Genomic DNA, 20,798 nt, shown 5'->3' with positions numbered 1-20,798 from the left:
TACCTCTCAGGATGGAGTCGCCTATGATGATCACTCAGTGCTTTTTTCTCTGGGACTGCTTAGCTCCATCGGCCTGCTTGGATAGTGGAGAGTGTGGAGTTGCTTCTGCTCTGGTTGCCTCCTGTCCTTTCTTCTCCTCCAGTGTTGCCAGGGCCTCGTACCTGTTCTCCAGCTGGACTGGAGGAACTGGTACTGCTGTGTTACGAGCAGCCCTAGTTCTGGAGGTGACCGTCTGCCACTCTGCAGTGGAGGACACTTCCTGAGGTGCTTCTTCCTTGGGTGTGTGGCCCTGCAGGGAAAGGAAATAGCTGTCAATTTCATCCTCAGCCTGCTAATCTCCTGGAGCTCCCTCACTTGCACCTCCAGGGCCCTAAGGCAGGCACCTGCAGGACAGGTGTGGGGGTCCCCAATCCCTGCCTCCTCGGGCCTTGCTGGGCAACTCCTGCAGGTCAGGGGGTGGGGGGATGCCAGCCTCTCCATGGGCTCTGTCTGGGCGGAGGCCTCAGACAAGCCCCGGGTAGGCTGCACCCCCCAGGCAGGGGCCCTGGCAGCACTCCGTGTCGACACCATCGTAGGAATTGCTGCTTGTTATGGCTTAGTGCGGTGCCTTCGCCCTGCCCTAGTAGGAGTCTCCCTCCTGGCCCTTTCTGCTGTGTTCGCACAGCACAGCTCGGGAGCGTGGCTCCCTACCGGCTCAGCTGCGTCCGGTCCCTCTGCCCACTTACCTTAGGGGGATCAGCTGCTGCTGCCCCCACTGCTGGCTCTGCTGCTGCTGCGTCCACCTTCGCTTTAGGTCAGGTAAGGGGGAGGGGGCACATGTGCGTGTGGAACACACGTGTGCCTGGATCCCTCCTCTCCTTCCTGCTCCTGGCTCCCAAGTCATTCCAGGCTGAGGTGCTCAGATGCTGTGGTGATGGGTCCACGTGTGCATCGTAGGTAGATAGGTATAAGGGATGGAGCAGGGCCAGGAGCTGCTTGGGTGTCTGTCATCAGGGCTGTTGAAGGGTTTCATTCTGTAGCGATGAGGGGCTTCAAGCAACAGAAAGTGCCATGAGCACGGCACCGATGCAGCCCCACCTCAAACTGTGCCTGGCAGCACCTGTGCTGATGCCATGTATGCTTTTGTTCCAGGCTCCAGCTGGCAGTGGCAGTCCATCGATGGCACTGTAGCACTCCCTGCCCTCCCTCCCACCCCGCAGGAGTTGACGCAACAATATGACTTGTGTATCACAGGCGAGGGTCTCTCATACCTGCAGGCAGCAAGAAGGCAGCTCCTGCTGAAGCTTATCCCATGCATCCAGGTGTTTGCTCGAGTAGCACCAAAGCAAAAGGTGAGGCTCACGGCTGCCCCCTGGCTTCATGAGCAGATCCACACACCAGGGAGACCCATAAGCTTCTGGGGCTCAGTCCCTGCTGTGTTCCTTTTAACCAGAATCCTAGGCATTTGGCACTTTAGCCCTTTGTAGCTCACGGGTTTTCTGTAAAGCAGAGGCAGTACAGTGGGTCTGCCAGGCTTGAATAGGTAGGGTAACTATTAACTATATTATCATCTCCAGAGTAGCATCTGGCATGTGCCCATAAGTGATGTAAGTGGGGAGACTGGATGGGAAGTGAGTGCAATTTGGCTCCAGTAGGATGTGTTGCTCAAGGCCACAGCCCCTTGCCTTCAAATACACAGGCTTCTGCCAGAGAAGGCAGGCACAGGTGTTTGATGCTGCCTTTACCCCCACAGGAATTTGTGATCACCACACTGAAGGGACTGGGCTATGTCACACTGATGTGTGGGGATGGGACCAATGACGTTGGGGCTCTGAAGCATGCGGATGTGGGTGAGTCCCAGCACAGGGTAAACAGGAGGTTTGCACATGCCCCTCTGGTTAGCTTCTGGGCCTAGGATTTGGCATTTGGAGGCTGCTCATGATTCTTTTTCCCACAGTAGTTATGCCCCCAGCAGGGAGGGGTCAGCAGTGAATCCTGTTCCCTTTGGACAGAAATTTCTCTTGCAGGAAAGCACAGCAAGTGCTGGACTGGTGAAATAAACACACAGCTTGTGCTTCTGGGCACAGGTTGCAAACTGCATGTCCTGGGAAAGCCTCGTGGAGACTGGCCAGCTACCTCGGCCCTTGAGCAGGGGATGCGAGTGGGGGAGCGCAGCATGCACATAACAACCCCACATAGCCTCAGGCTACACATGAGGCTGCTTTCAGACCTGGAGGGTGGTGTTTGCCTCTGCAAGGCAGGCTTGATCGTGCTGGGAGCAGTCAGAAGCCATCTCCCACAGAATCATTGGATTGGTACATCACATGCTCTGGACTTTGGTCCTTTCTACCCAGCTGAGGCTTGTAGCCTGCTTCCACTTTGCTATTAGCCTTGCTGTTGTTCCGTATGTGCACAGTGATGGCTGCTCCCAGCAGTGACTCCTTGGTAGCACCTACCTTCTGCCTCCAGGAATTACCGGAACATTTCAGAGCTGTTTACACAGGGAGAGGATATGAGTTACCATGTGGGACATAGGGACCCTGGGATCCTGGCTTCTAGTTCCTGCTCTGCTTTCCAACCCAGACTCATAGCATGGGGTCTTCCCTCTTCTGCTGCCTGCAGCTGACATTTTGGTCCTGCAGGGGTGGCGCTGCTGGCAAACGCTCCAGAGAGACTGCCCGAGAGGAAGAGGAAGCCTCGTGATGGGCCCAGTGATGGGAGACCTGCCCTGCCGGCCATGGGGAGTGGCACTGTGAAGCCGACCTCCCGTGGTGCCAAGCACCGGGTCCTGTCCCAAAGAGAAGAGCAGCTGGCCATCCATCGGGTCGGTAACTGCATCTGTCAGGCCTGGGCCCTGCTCTGCCACCTAGGGCTTGAGGAACAGCTTTGCCCCTACTGCCCCTACCACCCTACCAGCTCCTCCCTGTCCAGAACCGTTATTGGTGGGAAGTATTGGGCATAATGTGGGGCACTGCACTTGCTGCTTGGTGTACCTCAGAACTCTGGGGGAAGAAAGGGGGTGTGGAGCCCAAGGTGGGTTGCATTTCCTCTCCCTGGGGCCCTGGTCTCTGCCCAGCTCAAGCAGGAACGTTCATGGCAGTCAGTTATTTGCATTGCTTGTAACTAGCAGCCTTGTATAGAGCCACAAGTTTGGCCTGTCTGTGCTTCCCTGGAACAGTGGGGGTATCGGCCAGCTGGCTTCCATGATGCAGGATCTGTCCTGAGCCATCTAATGGTTGGCAGCCGGCTGCCTTGATGGTGAGGTCTGGCAGGGGGCAGGGTCAGGCAGACCTAGAGCATGTCTGTCTCCTAGCCTGTTCTAAAGACATGCACGTCTCTCCCTTTCTCTCTTGTGCTGATGAGCAGGAGCGGATCAGCCAGGTTCTGAAGGACTTAGAAGATGATCATGTGCCCGTTGTGAAATTGGGTGATGCCAGCATCGCTGCTCCCTTCACATCCAAGCTCTCCTCCATTCAGTGCAGTAAGTGCCAGGCTGGGGAGGGAAGGGAGCGTGCGCAGCTGGGCATGGGTGTGAGTGTAGGCATACAGGATGACTGCCCACTCCCGCCTGGAAGTCTGGCATGAACCAGTCCAAGTTTGAAGGACGAAGTGACCTCAGAGGTGAGGGAAGGGGAGATTCAGACCCTGACTGTCATGGGAAATCTGCCCCAAACCACAGCTCATGGAGCAGCCAAACCTAAGAACTGCAGCGCGGTGGTGGCTGAGGGGCAGGGAGAGCCTCATCTTCTAGCCTCTAACCCAAGCACACCAGGCTCTGAGCATGAGTTGTGCTGTCTCCCAGAGGGGAGGGCAGCTGCACGGCAGAGCTGGCTGTGGAAAGGAGAGGGCATTTCTATCTCTCTGCAGTCTGCCACGTGATCAAGCAAGGCCGCTGCACGCTGGTGACCACGCTCCAGATGTTTAAGATCCTGGCCCTGAATGCCCTGATCCTCGCCTACAGCCAGAGTGTGCTCTACCTAGAAGGGGTGAAGTTCAGTGATTTCCAGGCGACACTGCAGGGTTTGTTGTTGGCCGGCTGCTTCCTCTTCATCTCCAGGTCAAAGGTACAGGAGTCCAGTCAGGAGCTCCTGGACTGGGGGGTGTTCCCCGGATCATGGAAATGGGGTGCTTAGCATGTTGGGGAGAGTGAAGGGCTCTGCCTGGTTGAAGCAGCTCCTCCGTCTGCTTAGCCGGAGCTTGCTCATTTCCAAAGTGCTAAAATGGAGGACCCTTCTGTAGCCCACCTGTGGTGTTCTGACAATGAGATCCCTGTCCAATTTGCTGGGGTGTGGGAGTGACAGTACAAAGTTCAGTGCAGACCATAGCCATATAATATACTGCTGCCAGGGCTGCCCTGCAGATGGTGTCATGGCTACAGTTCTTACCAGCAGAGCTGCATGTCCCCAGGGCTCACGCTGTCCTGTCAGCCAGTGCTGTGCTCGTTCCATGCTGCCATCCCTGTGCAGATCCCTTCCAGTCAGACCCTGATTCCCCTGTTTGTTTCCAGCCACTGAAAACTCTTTCTAAGGAGCGGCCATTACCCAATATCTTCAACCTGTACACGGTGCTGACAGTGCTGCTGCAGTTCCTCGTCCATTTCCTCAGCCTTGTGTACCTGTATCGTGGTGCGCAGGTTCGCAGTGAACCTAAGTGAGTAAAGTGCATTTCCCCAGAATGCCATCACATGGCTGGGTGGGGAAGCCCTGGCTGAGCAGGGAAGGGCCAGACAGACCTGCATTTATCAGGGTGCTTTGTCTTCCCTTCTTGTGGAACCCCCAGGCCACTTCGGATTCAACTTCTAAGCAGTAGGGGAAAGGGAAATGGTCCCAAAGGTTATTTAAGAGTAGATAGGTGGAAGTAGCCAACTTGCCAAAGCTCAGTTCAGACTTTAAATTTTGGGGTGAGACTAGGGCACTTGTATGGACCATGTTCCACTGAAAAATGGAGTGCTGTCACTCCATTGCTGAAAAATGGGAACATGTCCTGTAGTTGGGCATGCTGGAGGTGAGAGGAGCAGCTTGGGCAGGTTGTTTCTCCTTCCAAAAGGACATTTGCTTTCGTCAATCTGCACTGTGTTGTTACAATTGGATAGATACTTTCACAGCAGAAAGTTCTGGCAAGTCCTAATCTCCCTACAGAAAATGCTGGGGCTTCGCTCCGCTCTGAAACAAGGCCATGTTTCGTGAGCTCTCGTGAGCTGTGCCTGCTCTGCCAGCCTCTCCCACACAATGAGTTCTGGCTCAGGGGCATGATGCTGAGAATGGGGGGTGAAGGTCTGTGGCCTATACTGTCCCAGAGCCCTTCTAGCCTGTAGAATCCAAGTACGGACAGGGCCCTGTGTAATCCAGGCCAGGTCCATGGGTCTTTCACAGGGGTACATCTCCATTTCTTTGAAGGAAAGAAGAGTTTGTGGATTTGTACAAAGAGTTTGAGCCCAGCTTGGTGAACAGCACAGTCTACATCATGTCGATGGCCATGCAGATGGCCACCTTCGCTATAAATTACAAGGTGAGGTGCACATGACCTGCATCCCTGGGAAGGAATAGTTCCAGACTGCAGCCTCACCTTTGCAGCTCACATGGAGTTTGGGAGGGGTGGTGCAAAAGGACAGGGCATCAATCAGCATGAGACATGTTGCTGGGATATAGAAGAGAGCTCTTTTGCAGGCAGCAGGTGTCATAATCCTATGCTTCAGGCCTTTTCCTGAAGGGGCCAAGAAGGAATTCCACCTCTGGGTGGCACTTGCTTCTGTGGGGGAAGGGAGAGGGCTTCTGCCTTCTGAACCATTGAGATGTTGGCCAGTGAAGTGAGGTGTGGATTAGGGTGGACTTATGCAGAGCATTGTGGCTGAAGGGTCTTGCTGTTCTGCTCAGGACTTTTTTCCTGCATCATACTGGGGAGGGCTCTATCACCTTCCATAGTGGAGGGCAGTCTCCCTCCTAGGGTCCTCTGGGTCACACACTAACCAATTACTTTGTGGCACTGGATGTGTCCTGTGGTTGGGTGTTCCTGCTTCTGGTACCTTGCTTGTTGCATGTGAGGCTTGAAGTGACAATTGAAGGAGCCCATCAGTTAGCATTTGCCTGTGTGCGATGGGGATGTAGCTCCACAGCCCTGCAGATCCCTCTTAGGCCTGGGTAGACCTTGGTCCTGAAAACCGGCCCCCCTCTGCACCTTGTGAGTGTGGCATGTCTCTTCCTATGTTGTGACTTGGTGCCATGTTACTTTTTCCAGGGCCACCCTTTCATGGAGAGTTTGCGAGAGAACAAGCCTCTGCTGTGGAGCATTGTCCTTTCAGGTCTTGCTATTGTGGGCCTCCTGACAGGTTCCTCGCCAGAATTCAGTGAACAGTTTGGTCTGGTGGAAATCCCCACAGAGGTGAGAAAGGACTTATCCACACACTGCCCCCCCACCCTGGGGTAACTGCTGTGAAATTTCATGGCACTGGGACTTCTAGAATGGGCTGAGAGAGGTTGGGGTGTCCCCCCCCAGAAGTCGCACACTTAACTCTCACAGGCATCTTTGCAAAATCCCATGACAAAGCTTTAATTACATTGGAGATCACGGACCACTGTGCAGATGGCTCTGTTTGTTATGCTGATTTTTCCAGGAGTTGGTATGGGTTCTGACTTCTGTGAATGAATAGCTCACTTCCAAGGGCAGAACAAACCCTTTGACTTGATAAGAGCTCATACATAGGGAATATTAAGGCTGTGTGTTCACTGTGAATTCAGAGTTACTTGTCTGGGTGAGTTAAGATGTCACATCGTGAACAGCAATTTAGTAGTTTTAAATAGCCTTAAACAAGAACTGTCTAATTTTACACGCCCCCCCCAATCACTTCTTTACAAGATGCAGAAGATTCTCCCCTTTCCTTGCTCTGAGCACAGCACCACTGCACTCTTGCTTATGCAGCAGCACAGGGTCACTACACTTTTTGAGCCCAGCCCCCTGCAGGCAGTGGTGGTGGAATACTGCCTTATTTTCTACATCGCAATCCAGTGTCCTGGTCAGATAAAGCAAAAGGTCACTCTTCATATCTGTTCCTTTTTTGTTAGTGCACCATATAGTAAGGTACAGTAAATGCTTACCACCAATCCCTGGCATTGCCAAAAGGCAGACTCACTGTACTTGTGTGAGGCTGAAGCCCACTAAATTCCCCAAACAGTTAATTCAACTATCACTTTATGGATAAAATGAACTGTGTTTGACTAATCTGAGCTCCTGTTCTCCTGGTCCCTCAGTTCAAGATCGTGATCGCTCAGGTCTTGCTGGCTGACTTCTTCCTTGCCTTGTTGGTGGACCGAAGTCTTCAGTTTCTTCTGGGGAGTGCAAAACTTAAAGTGCCTTCCTGAAACAGGCCACGGTCCTAGCCCCTACCACAGTGCCAGGTGTGAGGGACAACACAGGAGGACCTGTTTCCAGGATGCAAGGAGAATCTTTATTCTTTGGATATTGACTCTAAACCTCATCTGGGAGCAGGCACAGAAAAGCTCTCTTACGTATTCACTGGGAAACCACCCCAGTGTAACACTCAACTGCAAGGGGCATGCTGCTGACTTTTAGATAATGTTTCCAGGACATGCCACTGCCTGTTGGGAGTTTTGTACTGCCCCGCGCGCTTGAGGAAGCGTTTACAGCATTTGGTAATTAAATCAGAATCAATGTATTTTAAAACCTGTTTGGAATTTCTTCTGTTGGGGACTAAGGACATGAAAGGTGTTTGAGGCAACCCCATCAGTGAGCACACTGGTTACAAAAGGAGGAGAGAAAAGCAGGTTACTCAGTTTGTTTACTTGCATATAAACAGGCTGTAAAAGTTTTGGCAAAAAAAATGTAGCTTAATTTGTAGGCAGGAAAGTATCAGCCTCAAATCCTTTGGGCTGCTTAGTGTTTTTGCCATATAAAGAAAAGAAATTACGCACCATGCGCGCCTCTGCTCTGGTGGGGGGGAGGAGAATAGGTGTAGGTGCATTTACCTCCATCAGAATGATTAATGCTGATGGGCCAACACCTCTCACTGGCAACATGACCCCTTGCTGTACAAAGGAATAACACATGGGCAAACCCATCCTGAAACCTTGCACAGGATGTCTAGCCTAAGTCAGCATGCTCTTCCCCCCACCCTGTCCTGGGCAGGTCAGAGGCTAGTGTTCTTCAGGCTACAGCTAACAACTAGCCTGGGAACAAAATCTTACAGAAGTTGCTAAACAGGGGAGCACCAAACAGATCCAGACCCATGTGCTCTAACAAGTACAAGGCTAGAAGGCAGAGGAGAGGGTTTGGTCTGGCACAGGACTATTCATCTGGAAGAGTCAAGTACAACACGGCGGTTGTGGACATCAGCCTCAGTGGGTCAGATCTTGGCCACGTTTGGAGCCATCTCTGCTGTTAGCAGATGCTGGGTGGGAGTCTGGCAGCTGCAGTCCTTTCAACTACAAAAGTGTAATCGTACTGGAACAGAAAGAGAACAAGCCAAGCTTTGTGAATACCAGGGCCAGCACTGGGCTGCCATGCATAAAGATCCAGCTGCTCCCCCTGTCAGACCAATCTCCTCCCCCAGTGTGTTACCAATGAGGCAGTAGGGCTCAGTCCTGAAGTCCTTACCTCTTTCTCAATGTCAGCAAGTGACTTGATGTTCAGATTATTTAAAAAGGAAAAGGCCTGGAAGAGAGGTAACCACGAGAGGTAAAGCATTTGTGTGTTCTTCACAAGCGCCCCCCACCCCTGCTGCTTCACCCCTGAGGGCTGAGTCATTTGTTTTGGATTCAGTTGACCTGCTTTGTGTTCCCTGAGCCTTGCAGGCAGCAGAAGAAACTGCCTGCTTCTCCTCTGCCTCTGATGCACAACTGGGTTCCCTCAAGCCCAAGACATTAGCCACAGCTCAAATGAGGAGAACCAGTCAACTTGGTCTATGTCCCAAAGGACTGAGAACTTCTGCATGCATTGCCAGTGTGTCCTGCTCCAAGTTACTCCCTGATTGTCAGACCAGTTTATTGACTGACTGTCCTACTCACATCCCTTTTTCCCCTTCCTGTTACATAGGGCAAGGTTCATCTACCACCATCTGAGCATGATTCACCTGCTGTTGCAGGGCCTTAGTCTAGGGCAAAAGCCTCAAAGGTTCTGCCCTGTCTGTTAGTCACTGGTGTCTTGTGGTCTGGGCTTGGGGATCCTGGTGGTCCCTCCGAGCCCGTTATTCCTGAGTGCTCTGAAAGGCATGTATGGAGTTGGACAATACTAGATGCTGATCCAGGGATACTGCAGCTGTGCTAACCTGTAGCAATACTCACATGAGTGCCACGAGTGAGGCTGCTTTCAAATTTGGGGTGTAATGTGAATGGCACTCCATCCATTGCTGTGGAGAGAGATGCTCATTAGACTCAAGCTGCTACTGTCTGAGCCCCAGTACCTGCCATTGACTCCATGCTAGTCTTCTTAGCAAGCAGTGATTGACTTCTGGGAAGGGATATGTGGCAGCTCAGTACAGCACATCCACACTGCTTCTGTAGGGGAAACCTGGGGGGAGGGGAGGAAAGAGGCCCAGCCTGACTGAGACATCAGTCTCCTGGCAGAAGTACAGGTAAGCTTTCAGTGCTTAACTTCTGAACTAGCAAAGGGTTTGAAGCAGCAAGAGCAAGTCTGGCCAGATTCATGTAACAACTCTACCACCCAAACACCAGAAGGCAGCATGCCCCAAGGAAAGACATCCCAGCCGAGTGAAAGGCTGTAGTGTGCAAGAGATGAAGACCATCTTACAATCACTTCTGCCTGAAGTATGCAGCTGCACTGAGAAGCTGACATGAGAAGGCCTCCTGCTCACAGATGACTAAGACTGACAGGGGCGGTCTATTAAGCAACTCCTCTGGTTTCAAGAGTGACTTGCACTTACCTGAAATGCCGTAGAGATTAGAGGCCTCGTAAATGGAGTCATGTCGCTTAAGAGATGTGTGTTTTGAGCCAAAGTGAGTGGCAGATTTCTCTGATGGGAACTCCACCCTGCAGAGCAGAAACTTTACTAAGTCTGTGAAATCCTGTGGACTTCACCTGTTTTTATCTGCCAGTTCTGTGGCACAAATGCCTTCTTCTGCTTAGAGCAGGGGTGGGCAAAATGCAGCCCACCAGGCCATTCTGTCTGGCCTGTGGGCCCCCCCAGAATTAAGAAAATTAATATTTATCTGCCCCTGGCTGCCTGTCATGTGGCCCTCAATGGCTTACCAAAACTCAGTAAACAGCCTTCCGCCCAAAATAATTGCCCAGCCCTGGCTTAGAGCCTTAAAGCAATGCTAACCTGGGCTTCCAGTACTCCTGTGGACAAGAAGTCTCCTCTTTGTGCACAGAAAGTGTAAGGTACTTCCCTAAACCCTTATGCCTCACTAGATAAACAGTTAAAGGATTTTAAATGCACAGTACTTTACTGCTCACCTACTGTATCTAGAAAGTAAACCATTGTAACTTTAAAGCTGGTTGCTCAGTTTGAGCAAACTCCTGAAAGGATCGTATCAATTCAGCTAATAGTGTGTCCCATCCCTCACCCCTTTAAAATAGCTTAATATTACAGCTGTCCTCACAGAGCACAAGCAAAGCACAACAACAAACCAAGCTGAGGCCACACTAACCAACCAGGACACAATCGCAGTGCAGGAGCATGTCAATAAAAACAGAGGTGGCCCCAAACACTCACTTGGCTTGGTTGGGTTCAGCTGTTTCTAGTGAAAGCTGCTTCAGGGTGAGACTGATGTTTCTTGGCTTGGGGAGGGGCTTGGGTTTAGGAGCATGTCCCTTTTTACACCAAATAGCAAAGCTGCCGATTTCTCTAAAGAAGACAAAAGCATGTTGAAGCCACAGAAAGCAAGTGCTGAGGGGCAGCAGAAGGGGAGGGGGCAGCTTGTTACCCGATTTTCACATAGTGTGGGATTGCTTTGCTTTTGCTGCTCAGCTTGATGTCAAATACCACAAGCTCTGCTGTGCCCACGGGCACGAGCCTCACGCACACGCGCTTCTTCTTGGAGATTGCTGTTCCTGAGGGGGAGCGAGGGGGCCGTGTCACTGCCCATATGAACTTGCAAAGCACCAGCGCGTGGGGGTTGGCTCTGCCGGCGACCCTCCCCACGAGCCGCACGGACCCCGCAGGGCTCCTGAGGGTGGGAAGACCAGTACCGATACCAGCCGTCTCAGTAGCTTCCCAGCAGGAGCAGGACTGAGCTCCTAAAGCAGCGGGCGGTGGCAAAATCCTACTCCCATCAGGGGAAAGAGCTGGTCCTAAGTACGGGCCCCGGGAATCGCTGACGGGGCTTTCCCGGCCCCTGCGGGCTACAGGTGAGCCCGGGAATCGCGGTGCCCGCGCTGGGGGCCGGGCTCCCGCCTGCTGCATGGGGAGTGCCGTGGGCTCAGGGCAGCCGCCCGGGAGACTCACGGGGCTCCAGGAACTCCTGCGCGTAGGTGTAGCCCGCGGGCAGCGCCGTCCTCTCGCCGAGCACCTGCACGTCCGCCACCACGTCCCCCGGGCCGGCCTGCGGGGAGCAGAGGGGCTGGGCACGGGCCGCCGCGCCAGGGTCCCGGCTCCTCGCTCAGGCGCGCCCCACCCCCCCTCACCTGGCAGCTCTGGCAGAGGTAGTAGCTGGATTTCTGCCCGAATCCCTTCCCGAAGTTGGCGGCGGCGCCTTCCACCGTGCTCAGGATCTGGGGGCAAGACGCGGGGCTCGGTCAAGCGAGGCCCCGGGACTAGTGGGAGGCCGCCACCGGGCGGGCGGCGAAGCTAGGGGCGGGGCTGCTCACCGGGGTCCAGACGGCGGGCAGCGCGGCGGGGCTGGAGGCCCAGGCCACCCCCGACAGTGGGACGGGTTCCGCCGACGCCGACATTGCACCCCGCTGCAGTTCCTCGCGGCGGGAGGCGGGGCCCCCGTACCTCATACGCCCTTCTGCCCCTATTGGCCTCTGAGTTAAGCGACACCCTGCGATTGGCTCCCCCAACGTGATGGACGGCTATTGCAGCCAATGAGACGTTCCCATGCAGGACGATCGCTACGTCATTTGAAGGCGGAAGCGGAAAATACCTGGCGCGGGCCTGAGCCGTGCACGCATGCGCAGATCAGTTGAGCCGCCCCAGCCCTCCCTCGCACTGCAGCCCACGCTACAGCGGCCGTAGCCTCAGCTTTATTCACAGCCCGGCCCGGCGCGGACAAACCCGATACAGACGCAGGCTACTGTAACCCCCACGCAACTGCTGCCCCAGATCCCGGAAGGGGCATGCAAAGGCAGCAACGACCCGCCCAGCGCCTGCCTTCAGCCCTCAGGTGGCTGCTGGATCCCAGCACCATGGAGCTGTTTCCTGGGCCCCCCCAGCAGCTTCCGCGCAGGCGAGTTCTCCAAGTGGCAGAAGGTTCTTGAGGCTGGAAGAGAAGTCACCGTGAGCAGCACAGCCTGGGACTGGCCCCAGGTTGGTGCAAGTCAGGAACTCGCAGCACCTCACCACCAGTTGTGCAAGGTGAAGGCCCCAAACCTGCCCCAGCCCTTCGCTTGGCCTCAGTTTCCCCATCTCTACAGCCCAGATTTTGTTTTGATAGTACCCCTCCACAAACCCCAACATTAGACTACCAGTTGCTCTTAGCTCTTCCTCCTAAAAACCTAGTACAATACCCAAAAATTGAGGGCTGATTTTGCCAATTCTTGGCTTGAAGAACACCAGGCAGCAGGTTGATGTGGATAGTTTCAACAGGCAGTGTTCAGAAGTGCCATATGTTTTTCAAGGTCGCATGGAAGCACCTTGGTATCAAGCAGCACAATGTTCAACTAAACCTATAGACGTGCTTCATCTAACTTCCAATATTAGCTTACTGATGGTATAGACATCCTAGGGTTGTCCAGCACAACAAATCAGTAGGAAGCATATACTTGAACAGAGACCCTATCCTCTCCCTCCTTTCTCCACAAAAAGGGGGATTAAGAGCTATAATAAAAATAAATAAATCTTGTGTTAAATAATTGTTCTATCATCCTTAGTCCCCAATACCTTTTAATGCCACATAAGACAGTGTTTGCTGGACTGAGCAAAATGCCAGTTCTGAATTCAATGAACAAGCAGCAAGTACTGTCCCATAGAAGAAACAGCCCCTTACCAAGTTGTTCTGATAAATTCTGGAGGTACTGGGTACTGTCTCTCATGAATGCTTGCAACAACTTCACTGCCATCTGCATTTCATCCAGCTACAAAACACAAGAGGGAAACTTCAGAGAAACTTTCAACACAAAAGAAAAGCAAAGCTTTTGATGGTTTAATGAACTAGATGAATAAGCAAACATTAAACCAAAGCATCAATAATTAATTCAATTAACATGTTCATGGGTTTTTTTAAACCTGTCATACAGGTGTGTAACACAGACTGAATCATAAAACAGAGCAACAGCTTTCTCATGTTTGTTGTTGGAGAATTTGTCTGTAAACAGTGAATGACCCTTGTGCTAAAATTCCATGCTGCAGAGTACAGAAGACAACCCTTCTTCAAAGGATCAAAAGTACTCTAACAGCTCCCACATTCTGTCTCTTCCAAAGGCAAGTGATCTAACACCGAGAAGAGAATCCGGTGTTTCCACAACAATATACAATACATGTGTTATCTCTGTACAGTGAAATCTAGTTAATTCACTGATGTACCCACACAGTGATATTAGTTCACTGTCATTCCAACCCCCTACCCACACCCCTTTCCACCAACTATCAACATCTGATTACTTCTCTACCAAATAATTCACCATTATTTCCATTTCCCTTGAAGTGGTAAATTAATACTATGTTACAGGGACTGAGATGCAACTCACCACGAGCTCCATGCAGTCAAAGACCTCACTCTGGCTGTCTAATATTCTCTGGTAGTCAGGCTTGCTGTTGATAACCTTAGCCTGAGATGATCCTAAATAATCAGCAGGATCCACCTCCTCTTCATTTGCCTTGCACTTCTCCAATTGTCTTAAAAAAACAAAACAAAACAAAAAAAACACCACGAAAACAGCAAAGAACAAATTGAACCACTGCATAATGTTAAGTGTCCAGTTTCCATGAAGCCTGGCATAGGCATGACTGGCAGCAGATTAATTGAACCTGTTATCCCATAGGTGTAACTGTGGGCTGAGACCATGTACATTCAGTTACACTTAAAGCACACAGTTTACAGGTGACCCCAAATGCCAAAGATTTTTTAAAGTAATTTAAAATATTGCAATAATACTCAAAGGGTCAAATTAAAGCCCTCTTAGATTCTCAGTATTAAATCTCATTTTCTTTAATTGAGAAGGATAAGACACAGGATAATCATCTAACCTGGGCATTTCTTCAGCCATTTTCTCATAACTTATTACAAGCTGATCCCAAGACTGACACTCCACAGAAAACCTGCAAAGTGACCAAAAAGAGGACAGAAAGATTAAGTGTGGGAGAAAGACCAACTTGCTGGGTTCTTGAGAGAGTTTAGTGTGTTAGTCCTATGTCAAGCTTCTCTTCCTATATAGATAGCATTCTCCCCTCATTTCAAATACACAACTTGGTGTTTACACAAGGGGCTCAGTGACAATCCAGAAAACTGCAAGAAAAAGCTCATCTGTATCCAACTGTACGAAGCTAGGCTTGGACTCAATTTAATCTCACCTGGCTATATATTCCTTAATCTGGGCCAATGACTCGCCAAGCGCGGGGTCCGACAAAACCCTAAAACACACAAGCACAAAGTGAAATACAATCCAAAAGGTATAACAGGCAGTTTGTACCCACACAGGGTCATGATGACTCCTTAGTTTTTTTGCATTGTGCCTGCACAAACGCATAAGGTAACAGACTACAAATACAATCAAGCACACACTTGTGGATGAGTCTAGTACTACTCCAGACATGAGTGCCCCAACTACTCCAATGAATATTTTCTATCCGTATCAGCAGATTTCTCTCTCTGTCTTTAACACATGTATGACTGACCCACCTATAGTCCCCACATTTGTCCAAAGCATGAACTCTCAGGGGCTGTGAGCTCAGTGTTCCCACATGACTTATGCAGACAAGTGTTGTGGCATTTTAGCCTGTAGACCTTTACTCATAATTAAAACATTCCAGTACTAAAGACTGTAATCCTGCAACACATCATTATCATCCTCAACATCCATATGAGCTTCTTACTGCTTATAGATGCAGAACTTTGATTAGTTTAATGTGCTGCAGTGCAAGGTAGTTGAACAGGAGCTAAACTAGAACCTCCACTCCAACATGGGACAGTAACACAGTGACCGTGGAGACACGTCATTACCCTGGAGTCTCCTCTGTACATTTCTTCAGCGTTCCATCCAGCTTCAACCTCTCTATGCAGCGCTTCAGCTCCTCTAAAACTGAGTTCCCTGCAAATGAGGTGGACAGTTTAGTGATCAGTTCCACAGGCTTCAGTAGAATGAAGCTTAACTCTGCAATCAATGCTTGGTTTGGTGTTCTACTGACTTACAGCTCTTCAGCTGCTTCCCAAAAACATTTTTTCCATCTTAAACAGAAGATATGACTCTCCCAATGCAGAACTAAAGATATTCCAAGGAGACTCACTGTTTGCTCTGAAAGCCTCAGGGCTGAACCCATCAGTCTGCATCAAGGCACATTCCAGCTTCTGGGCAGAAAACTGAAAGAATAAAAAAAAGCAATATCCTTTTTTTCCCCTTTTTTTTTTTTAAAGAACAGCTATTCAAAGGACATTGAGTAGCTTTTCATTAGGCTACCTGATAAAAAGAGGAAGATAATTGTGGTTTAGCCAAGTGCAACAGGAGGAAGAGTAAAAAGCACTACAGCAAAGTTTCTCCTCTCCCCGTACAGAACTAAAGCCTCACCTGAAAACTGGACAGCAGGAGCTCAGCAAGTCTGTCAGTCCCTGGCAAATCCAGGCTGATTGATTTGCTCAGTTCTAAAAAAAAGTAAATACAAAACTTTTTAAAAGGTAGCATTTACCCCAAGCTGCGAGTAGCTGAAATAGTCCATACCTGGACTCATGCTTTTGCACTCGAGAGACATCAGCAAGACTGAGGAGACTGTTCATTGCAGCAGAACATTTAACTTTCAAGTGTGGGCACAGCCAATGCAGTCCACAATGAAGCAACTTTCAGGGCCAAGCTGGTCCCTTCACGCTTTAAATACTACACCTATCAACTCAGAGCTCTACTGGCCCAGATTCTCACATAAGTTTCCCATCAGTCTGCTCACAATAAAAAAGGCAGCACATACCTGTCACATCGGGGTGAAAAGGAGGCAGTGACTTCCGGCGCTTAGTTCCCTTCAGACTGGAGCGACGCCAGGAGCGACGGGTGACTCGCGACCTGGAGGATGAGGGGGGCGACCCAAAAGCCAGGGCCTTCCTGGGACTGCCTTTCCAGGGCGATGCCTGCTTGGGACTGGGCGCCTGCCTGCCCATGGTGGGGCTGTGATCAGACCAGGACCTTTTCCTTTCTGCCCTCTCACAGGGGCCCGCTCGTGCCCTCACTGCAGCTCCAGGGCTCGGTACTTTCTGTAGCTCCGAACAGCCCCAGGGCTCGGCTCCCTCTGCCCCAGCCTCGCCTCCTACGAGAGACAAGCAACCAACACATCACCGGGCCAGGGGGTAGGGCGAATACGACCTCCCATGGGACTCGCCCTCGGGCCCTGAACCCGACACCAATGGTGTCGGTTCCGGCCCGCGGGGCGGCCCCGGTTTCCAAGCAGGAAGTCTGCGGTCGGAGCCCGGGCTCCCGGCTCTGCCGCAGCTGCGCGGCGCCTCACCTCGGGGCATCCCGCTGCCGCTGCCGCTGCCGCTGCCGCCGCCCCCCCCCAGGGGAGTGCTCAGGGCGGGCTCTAGCGCACCTGCTGCCCCGCGACCCCGGCCGGGCTCCTGAGCAGCTACCACCTCCATCCCGCCCGCGCCTCGCTCAAACGTCCGCAGTGCCTGCCGGGACCCGTACTTCTCCGCGCATGCGCCAGCCGCGAGCTTGGCAAGAGCAGGGTTGGGGTGAGAGGAGGCTGAGCCAGCGCGGGGCATTCTGGGCACCGCTGGGGATGCTGGGAAGTGTGGTCCTGCCGCGGGCAGAACGGCAGCGCTGTTGCTAAGTGTACGATTATTTCAACCCTTGTACGATGTACGGTCAATAAAAGTGCTCACGCTGTACAATACGTTTTGAGGCAGCTCACTGATGCAGCAAACTCCAGTCATTCTCAGGGAGTCTTAACTTATTTCTAGGTTTGCTTCAGCACCTTCTTACCCTGCTAGCCTCGAAATAAAGAAATGCTTCAGCTTTGGTGAACCAGTTCTCTCACCAGACAGAGACAGTGAGCAATATTATGTAAAAGACTACTTATTTGGATACGATTTCAAGGTACACGTTTTTTCAGCAAATGCAATAATTTTCAGCTTCCAATATGATCATTTCATATTTAAGACTTGACCATACTGACCCAGTGCCAGGCTGCAAGCTGGCTAGAACTGCTCTGGAAAGACTGGGGAGCCTCACAGCTCCGACAGCTCCCCACAAACAGCAGCGCAGAGGGGCAGAGATAGGCCAGGACCAGGGGACCAGAGCAGCTGCTTCCCCAGGAACCGCTGCCCTGGGAGGCACTAGAATTTGTTCTTCCACTCCCAACTTGTGAGCACTGGGGGCAGGTTTAAAATGAACAAGATTTTTTCTATTTTATGCAACACACAGTTCCCTTCAGGAAGGCTTTGCCCCCAGGACACCAGAGCCCAATGAACAGAGGGATTGGATACATCCGTGCTTGATGGATTGATGCATTGATTTATGGCTGCTGAACAGAACAGCTTCGGGATGCTTCCTTTGACATCTCTGAACCAATATATAGAGGAGGCAAAGGAGATGCTGAAGAGAGATCTCCCTAGAGCAGTGGTTTTCAACCCTTTTTTGTACCAGGACCCATTTGTAAACAACTACAACCAGTCCTGAACCACTGCCCCTCACTCCTGACCTGCTGCCCCTCCCCCACCCCCCAGCACCCTAGTGTGTGGGGGGGAGGGGAGGGAGGGTGTGGGGCATAGTGAGCCCCAAGCAACCCCTTGCAGGCTGGAAGTCTGATGGCCTGCAAGGGAAAAGTCAGTTTCCCATATTTTTCTCCTTTAAAAAGCAGAATCCATTTTTAAAGTTTGTTCGCAATTCGTAGATTCTTGCAACCCACTTTTGGGTCACAACCCACAGGTTGAGAAACACTGAGCTAGAGCAGTAGTTTTCAACCTGTGGTTCACAAACTCCTGGAAGTACACAGACTGTGTCTACAGGGTCTGTGAAAGACGACTATGATCAAATCAGAAGTACGTTCTTCATTCGTGCATCCCTTTGAACAAGGGTGAAAACTACTTGTTTTAGAGCTACCTGGTTCATCACCCCCCCCCACAGCATCTACCCCTACAACTGGGCTAGATGGACCATTGATCTGATGAAGCACAGCACTTCTACTGTTCTTATGACACACACATGATGGTTTCTTGACTCTTGAAACAGCTGCAAAATTACCTGCTACTAATTTGTAAGCCCCTAAGGTTTAAGGAAAGGCTGATAAAAAGGCAGGAAGGAAAAAGGCTTTGGAAGTTTATTATCTTTGATAAAATTTCAACTGAAAATGATGGACTTTGTCTTAACATTTTGTAAATGCACAAAAATCTATTCACAGGGAAGTCAGAGTTTACACTAGACATTAAATTCGAACTATATGAAATGACACAAAAGATGGAAGTTCCTATTCAAGAGCAAAGTCCAATGAAAGTTTTGGTAAAGCAGTGTTCTGTTCTGGTTAATTAGTTCAGAATGAACTTGAGTTAAGAAAAGCTTATTTTCCTATACAAAATTACAATACAGAGAACGCATACAATTACAAATACAGGGGGTTTAATTGTTAGTATCTATCAACTAGAACAGAAGTTTCATAGTAAAAAAATTTTATGGAAATTAAAATAAGTCAATTCTTTTTAAACTGGAAAACTTGAGACAAATGCCAAGTCCTAGAAGAAGAGAGATTTTTCAGATTCTTACCATAAAATTGATATTTAAAAAATGAATTTGGTTAGGAAAATGAAGCAAGTTCTTTTAAAACAATTTCACATCCCAATGGGCAGAATCAAGAACTCAACTGTGTGAGGCTGAGAGGTAGAGAGGTATCATTGAAATCACAATCTTCTTCTATTGGTTCCAGGGTTTTGAGGTAATTAGCTGTGTGTCAAGTTGTACAAACTATAATATTGGCAAAAGCAACATTGACAAATTACACTAATGACCTCTTTCCTCTCATCAATCGGTCCTAAAAACTTAATTAGATGCATCTGAATTAACACTTCCAGGGTCTCCAGCAGGTGACGTGATTGATGAAGGAGTTGTAGTGTCCTGCCAGCTGCCATTAGCCTGGAGGGGAGGTGGAAAAAAACATATCATTAAAGCCTTAAGATGGTACTTGGATCCAGGAGCATCTATGTTCCTATTACCACATTTGAAGGGGAATTAGTGCTTATGAAAATATAGAACTAAACATTAGTTTAGGCAGGACATAGTGCAGTTAGATGCCACTGTGGTAATAAAAACTTAACCCGGCTCCTAACTTGACTAAGAAAACAGACAGAGACCAGAGGTGCTGATACTGCTTATTTCAGTTAAATGTTCTGAGATAAGGAATCCTGCATGCCTTGTTTTGTCTTGATATATTACCCTGTGTATGGATCTTAAGTTTATTTTCTGAGAAACCAGAAACTGATAACTATTTCTATAAGCACAATGTTTCACTCTTCTTTAAGTAAACTGTCTGTATGTCTGTGTGTGTGTTAGATCAGTGATTTACTGTCCAAGGTCGTATTTTTTTCTCTCTCTGTCTAAAGTATAAATATGCTTGTAAACTTACAGAGTTTGAGAAATCCTTTGAAACAGACAAGTGGGCAATTCCCCTTCCTGTACGGAATCCTCCCTGTAATCACAGTATAGCCCTAAACAAAAAAAAAGCTGGCTCTGTCAGTTCTGATTCAACCACAACACGAAGTTTGATTTCTTCCAAAATTTGGTGCTGTGACTCAGATAGAGAAGCCCAGAGTGATCAGTTGGGGCACAGACATCTCTCCCTGGCGCCAAACCAAGGTAAGAGACCTTTTGAAATCTCTACTGGGGCTTTTCAGTGAGAGGCTGTCTCTGTGTCTTCCTGATTCACTGCTTGAGGCTCACCCTATCCAAACTTTTTTTTCTCCCAGAACTGTCAGACCCACTGCATTAGTAGTAACTGTGAGTAGAAAGAGTTAAGGTGAAACACTCTGTGTTGCTGTTGTCAATGAAAGTATTTCCCCGTGTGAACTGAGTTAAGTTCTGTAAAGAACTAGGAGGTCTCTCTGAGGCCAGGAGTGGAAACCTTGTGCAGCCGCCCCGAAGACAACAGATTTGTTCTGTGTGCTCTTTGAAAGCAAGGGTGCAAGGTGGAAACTCAGAGTGTGAGTGTTTTCCACAATAAGTGTTGACCAAGGCTGAGACTAGAGATGCTCTTGAACCTCGTGCCTCAACGCAGAAATTCCCTTGTGTGAATTGAGAGTATGAATTGAGAAATGAGCCACTGACCAGGTCTGAGACTAAGGTTGGGTTCAAGGCTGTCCGGAAGGGCAGTTTTGAATGCAAGGGGGCCCAACTGGAACCTCGTGACCCAGTAGACAGGTTTACCCTTTCCCCACCCTCGAAATGAGCCATGTTTAACCGTGAGTAAACTGCACTGCGTGCCGTTATTGCAGTGGAGTCTTGTCTTTGGACGTTAGCCACAGCATCTGTGCTGCTAGCAAATCTCACAACCTGACCAGACACCC

At 50.2% G+C, this 20,798-nt stretch overlaps 4 protein-coding genes across 5 annotated transcripts in view; 1 reads left to right on the top strand and 3 right to left on the bottom strand.

Annotated features, from left to right (window-relative positions):
- Window positions 1-7,656, top strand: part of ATP13A1 (ATPase 13A1) — a 30,501-nt gene extending 22,845 nt beyond the window's left edge. Inside the window, exons 18-26 of the mRNA XM_019513791.1 lie at window positions 1,132-1,331; window positions 1,733-1,829; window positions 2,622-2,803; window positions 3,346-3,460; window positions 3,847-4,043; window positions 4,487-4,629; window positions 5,376-5,487; window positions 6,214-6,357; window positions 7,224-7,656. Coding sequence (XP_019369336.1) covers window positions 1,132-1,331; window positions 1,733-1,829; window positions 2,622-2,803; window positions 3,346-3,460; window positions 3,847-4,043; window positions 4,487-4,629; window positions 5,376-5,487; window positions 6,214-6,357; window positions 7,224-7,334 — 1,301 coding nt within the window. The 3' untranslated portion in view covers window positions 7,335-7,656. The remainder of the gene's footprint in view (window positions 1-1,131; window positions 1,332-1,732; window positions 1,830-2,621; window positions 2,804-3,345; window positions 3,461-3,846; window positions 4,044-4,486; window positions 4,630-5,375; window positions 5,488-6,213; window positions 6,358-7,223) is intronic.
- Window positions 7,657-7,753: 97 nt separating this feature from the next.
- On the bottom strand, window positions 7,754-11,907 carry MVB12A (multivesicular body subunit 12A). The gene is made up of 9 exons (XM_019513814.1): window positions 11,758-11,907; window positions 11,575-11,661; window positions 11,396-11,492; window positions 10,875-11,001; window positions 10,664-10,795; window positions 9,872-9,978; window positions 9,273-9,337; window positions 8,587-8,643; window positions 7,754-8,433 (listed from the first exon to the last, which is right to left on the bottom strand). The coding sequence occupies exons 1-9, from the start codon at window positions 11,890-11,892 to the stop codon at window positions 8,371-8,373; spliced, it is 870 nt and encodes a 289-aa protein (XP_019369359.1). The 5' UTR covers window positions 11,893-11,907; the 3' UTR covers window positions 7,754-8,370.
- Window positions 11,908-12,172: 265 nt separating this feature from the next.
- Window positions 12,173-16,929, bottom strand: DSN1 (DSN1 homolog, MIS12 kinetochore complex component). The gene is made up of 10 exons (XM_019513802.1): window positions 16,754-16,929; window positions 16,223-16,555; window positions 15,832-15,905; window positions 15,554-15,626; window positions 15,270-15,357; window positions 14,621-14,680; window positions 14,297-14,368; window positions 13,798-13,945; window positions 13,098-13,185; window positions 12,173-12,371 (listed from the first exon to the last, which is right to left on the bottom strand). The coding sequence occupies exons 1-10, from the start codon at window positions 16,881-16,883 to the stop codon at window positions 12,265-12,267; spliced, it is 1,173 nt and encodes a 390-aa protein (XP_019369347.1). The 5' UTR covers window positions 16,884-16,929; the 3' UTR covers window positions 12,173-12,264.
- A 1,615-nt stretch (window positions 16,930-18,544) lies between these two features.
- Window positions 18,545-20,798, bottom strand: part of LOC109295093 (pre-B-cell leukemia transcription factor 1-like) — a 112,854-nt gene continuing 110,600 nt past the window's right edge. For both annotated transcript variants that reach the window (XM_019513757.1, XM_019513750.1), the window contains exon 9: window positions 18,545-19,371. In XM_019513757.1, the coding sequence (XP_019369302.1) occupies window positions 19,279-19,371 (93 nt within the window). In that variant the 3' untranslated portion in view covers window positions 18,545-19,278. The remainder of the gene's footprint in view (window positions 19,372-20,798) is intronic.

This window comes from Gavialis gangeticus, unplaced genomic scaffold (assembly GCF_001723915.1).
Source record: "Gavialis gangeticus isolate Ggan-Ray unplaced genomic scaffold, GavGan_comp1, whole genome shotgun sequence".
Lineage (NCBI taxonomy): Eukaryota > Metazoa > Chordata > Crocodylia > Gavialidae > Gavialis > Gavialis gangeticus.
This window is presented reverse-complemented; position numbering and strand designations above follow the sequence as displayed.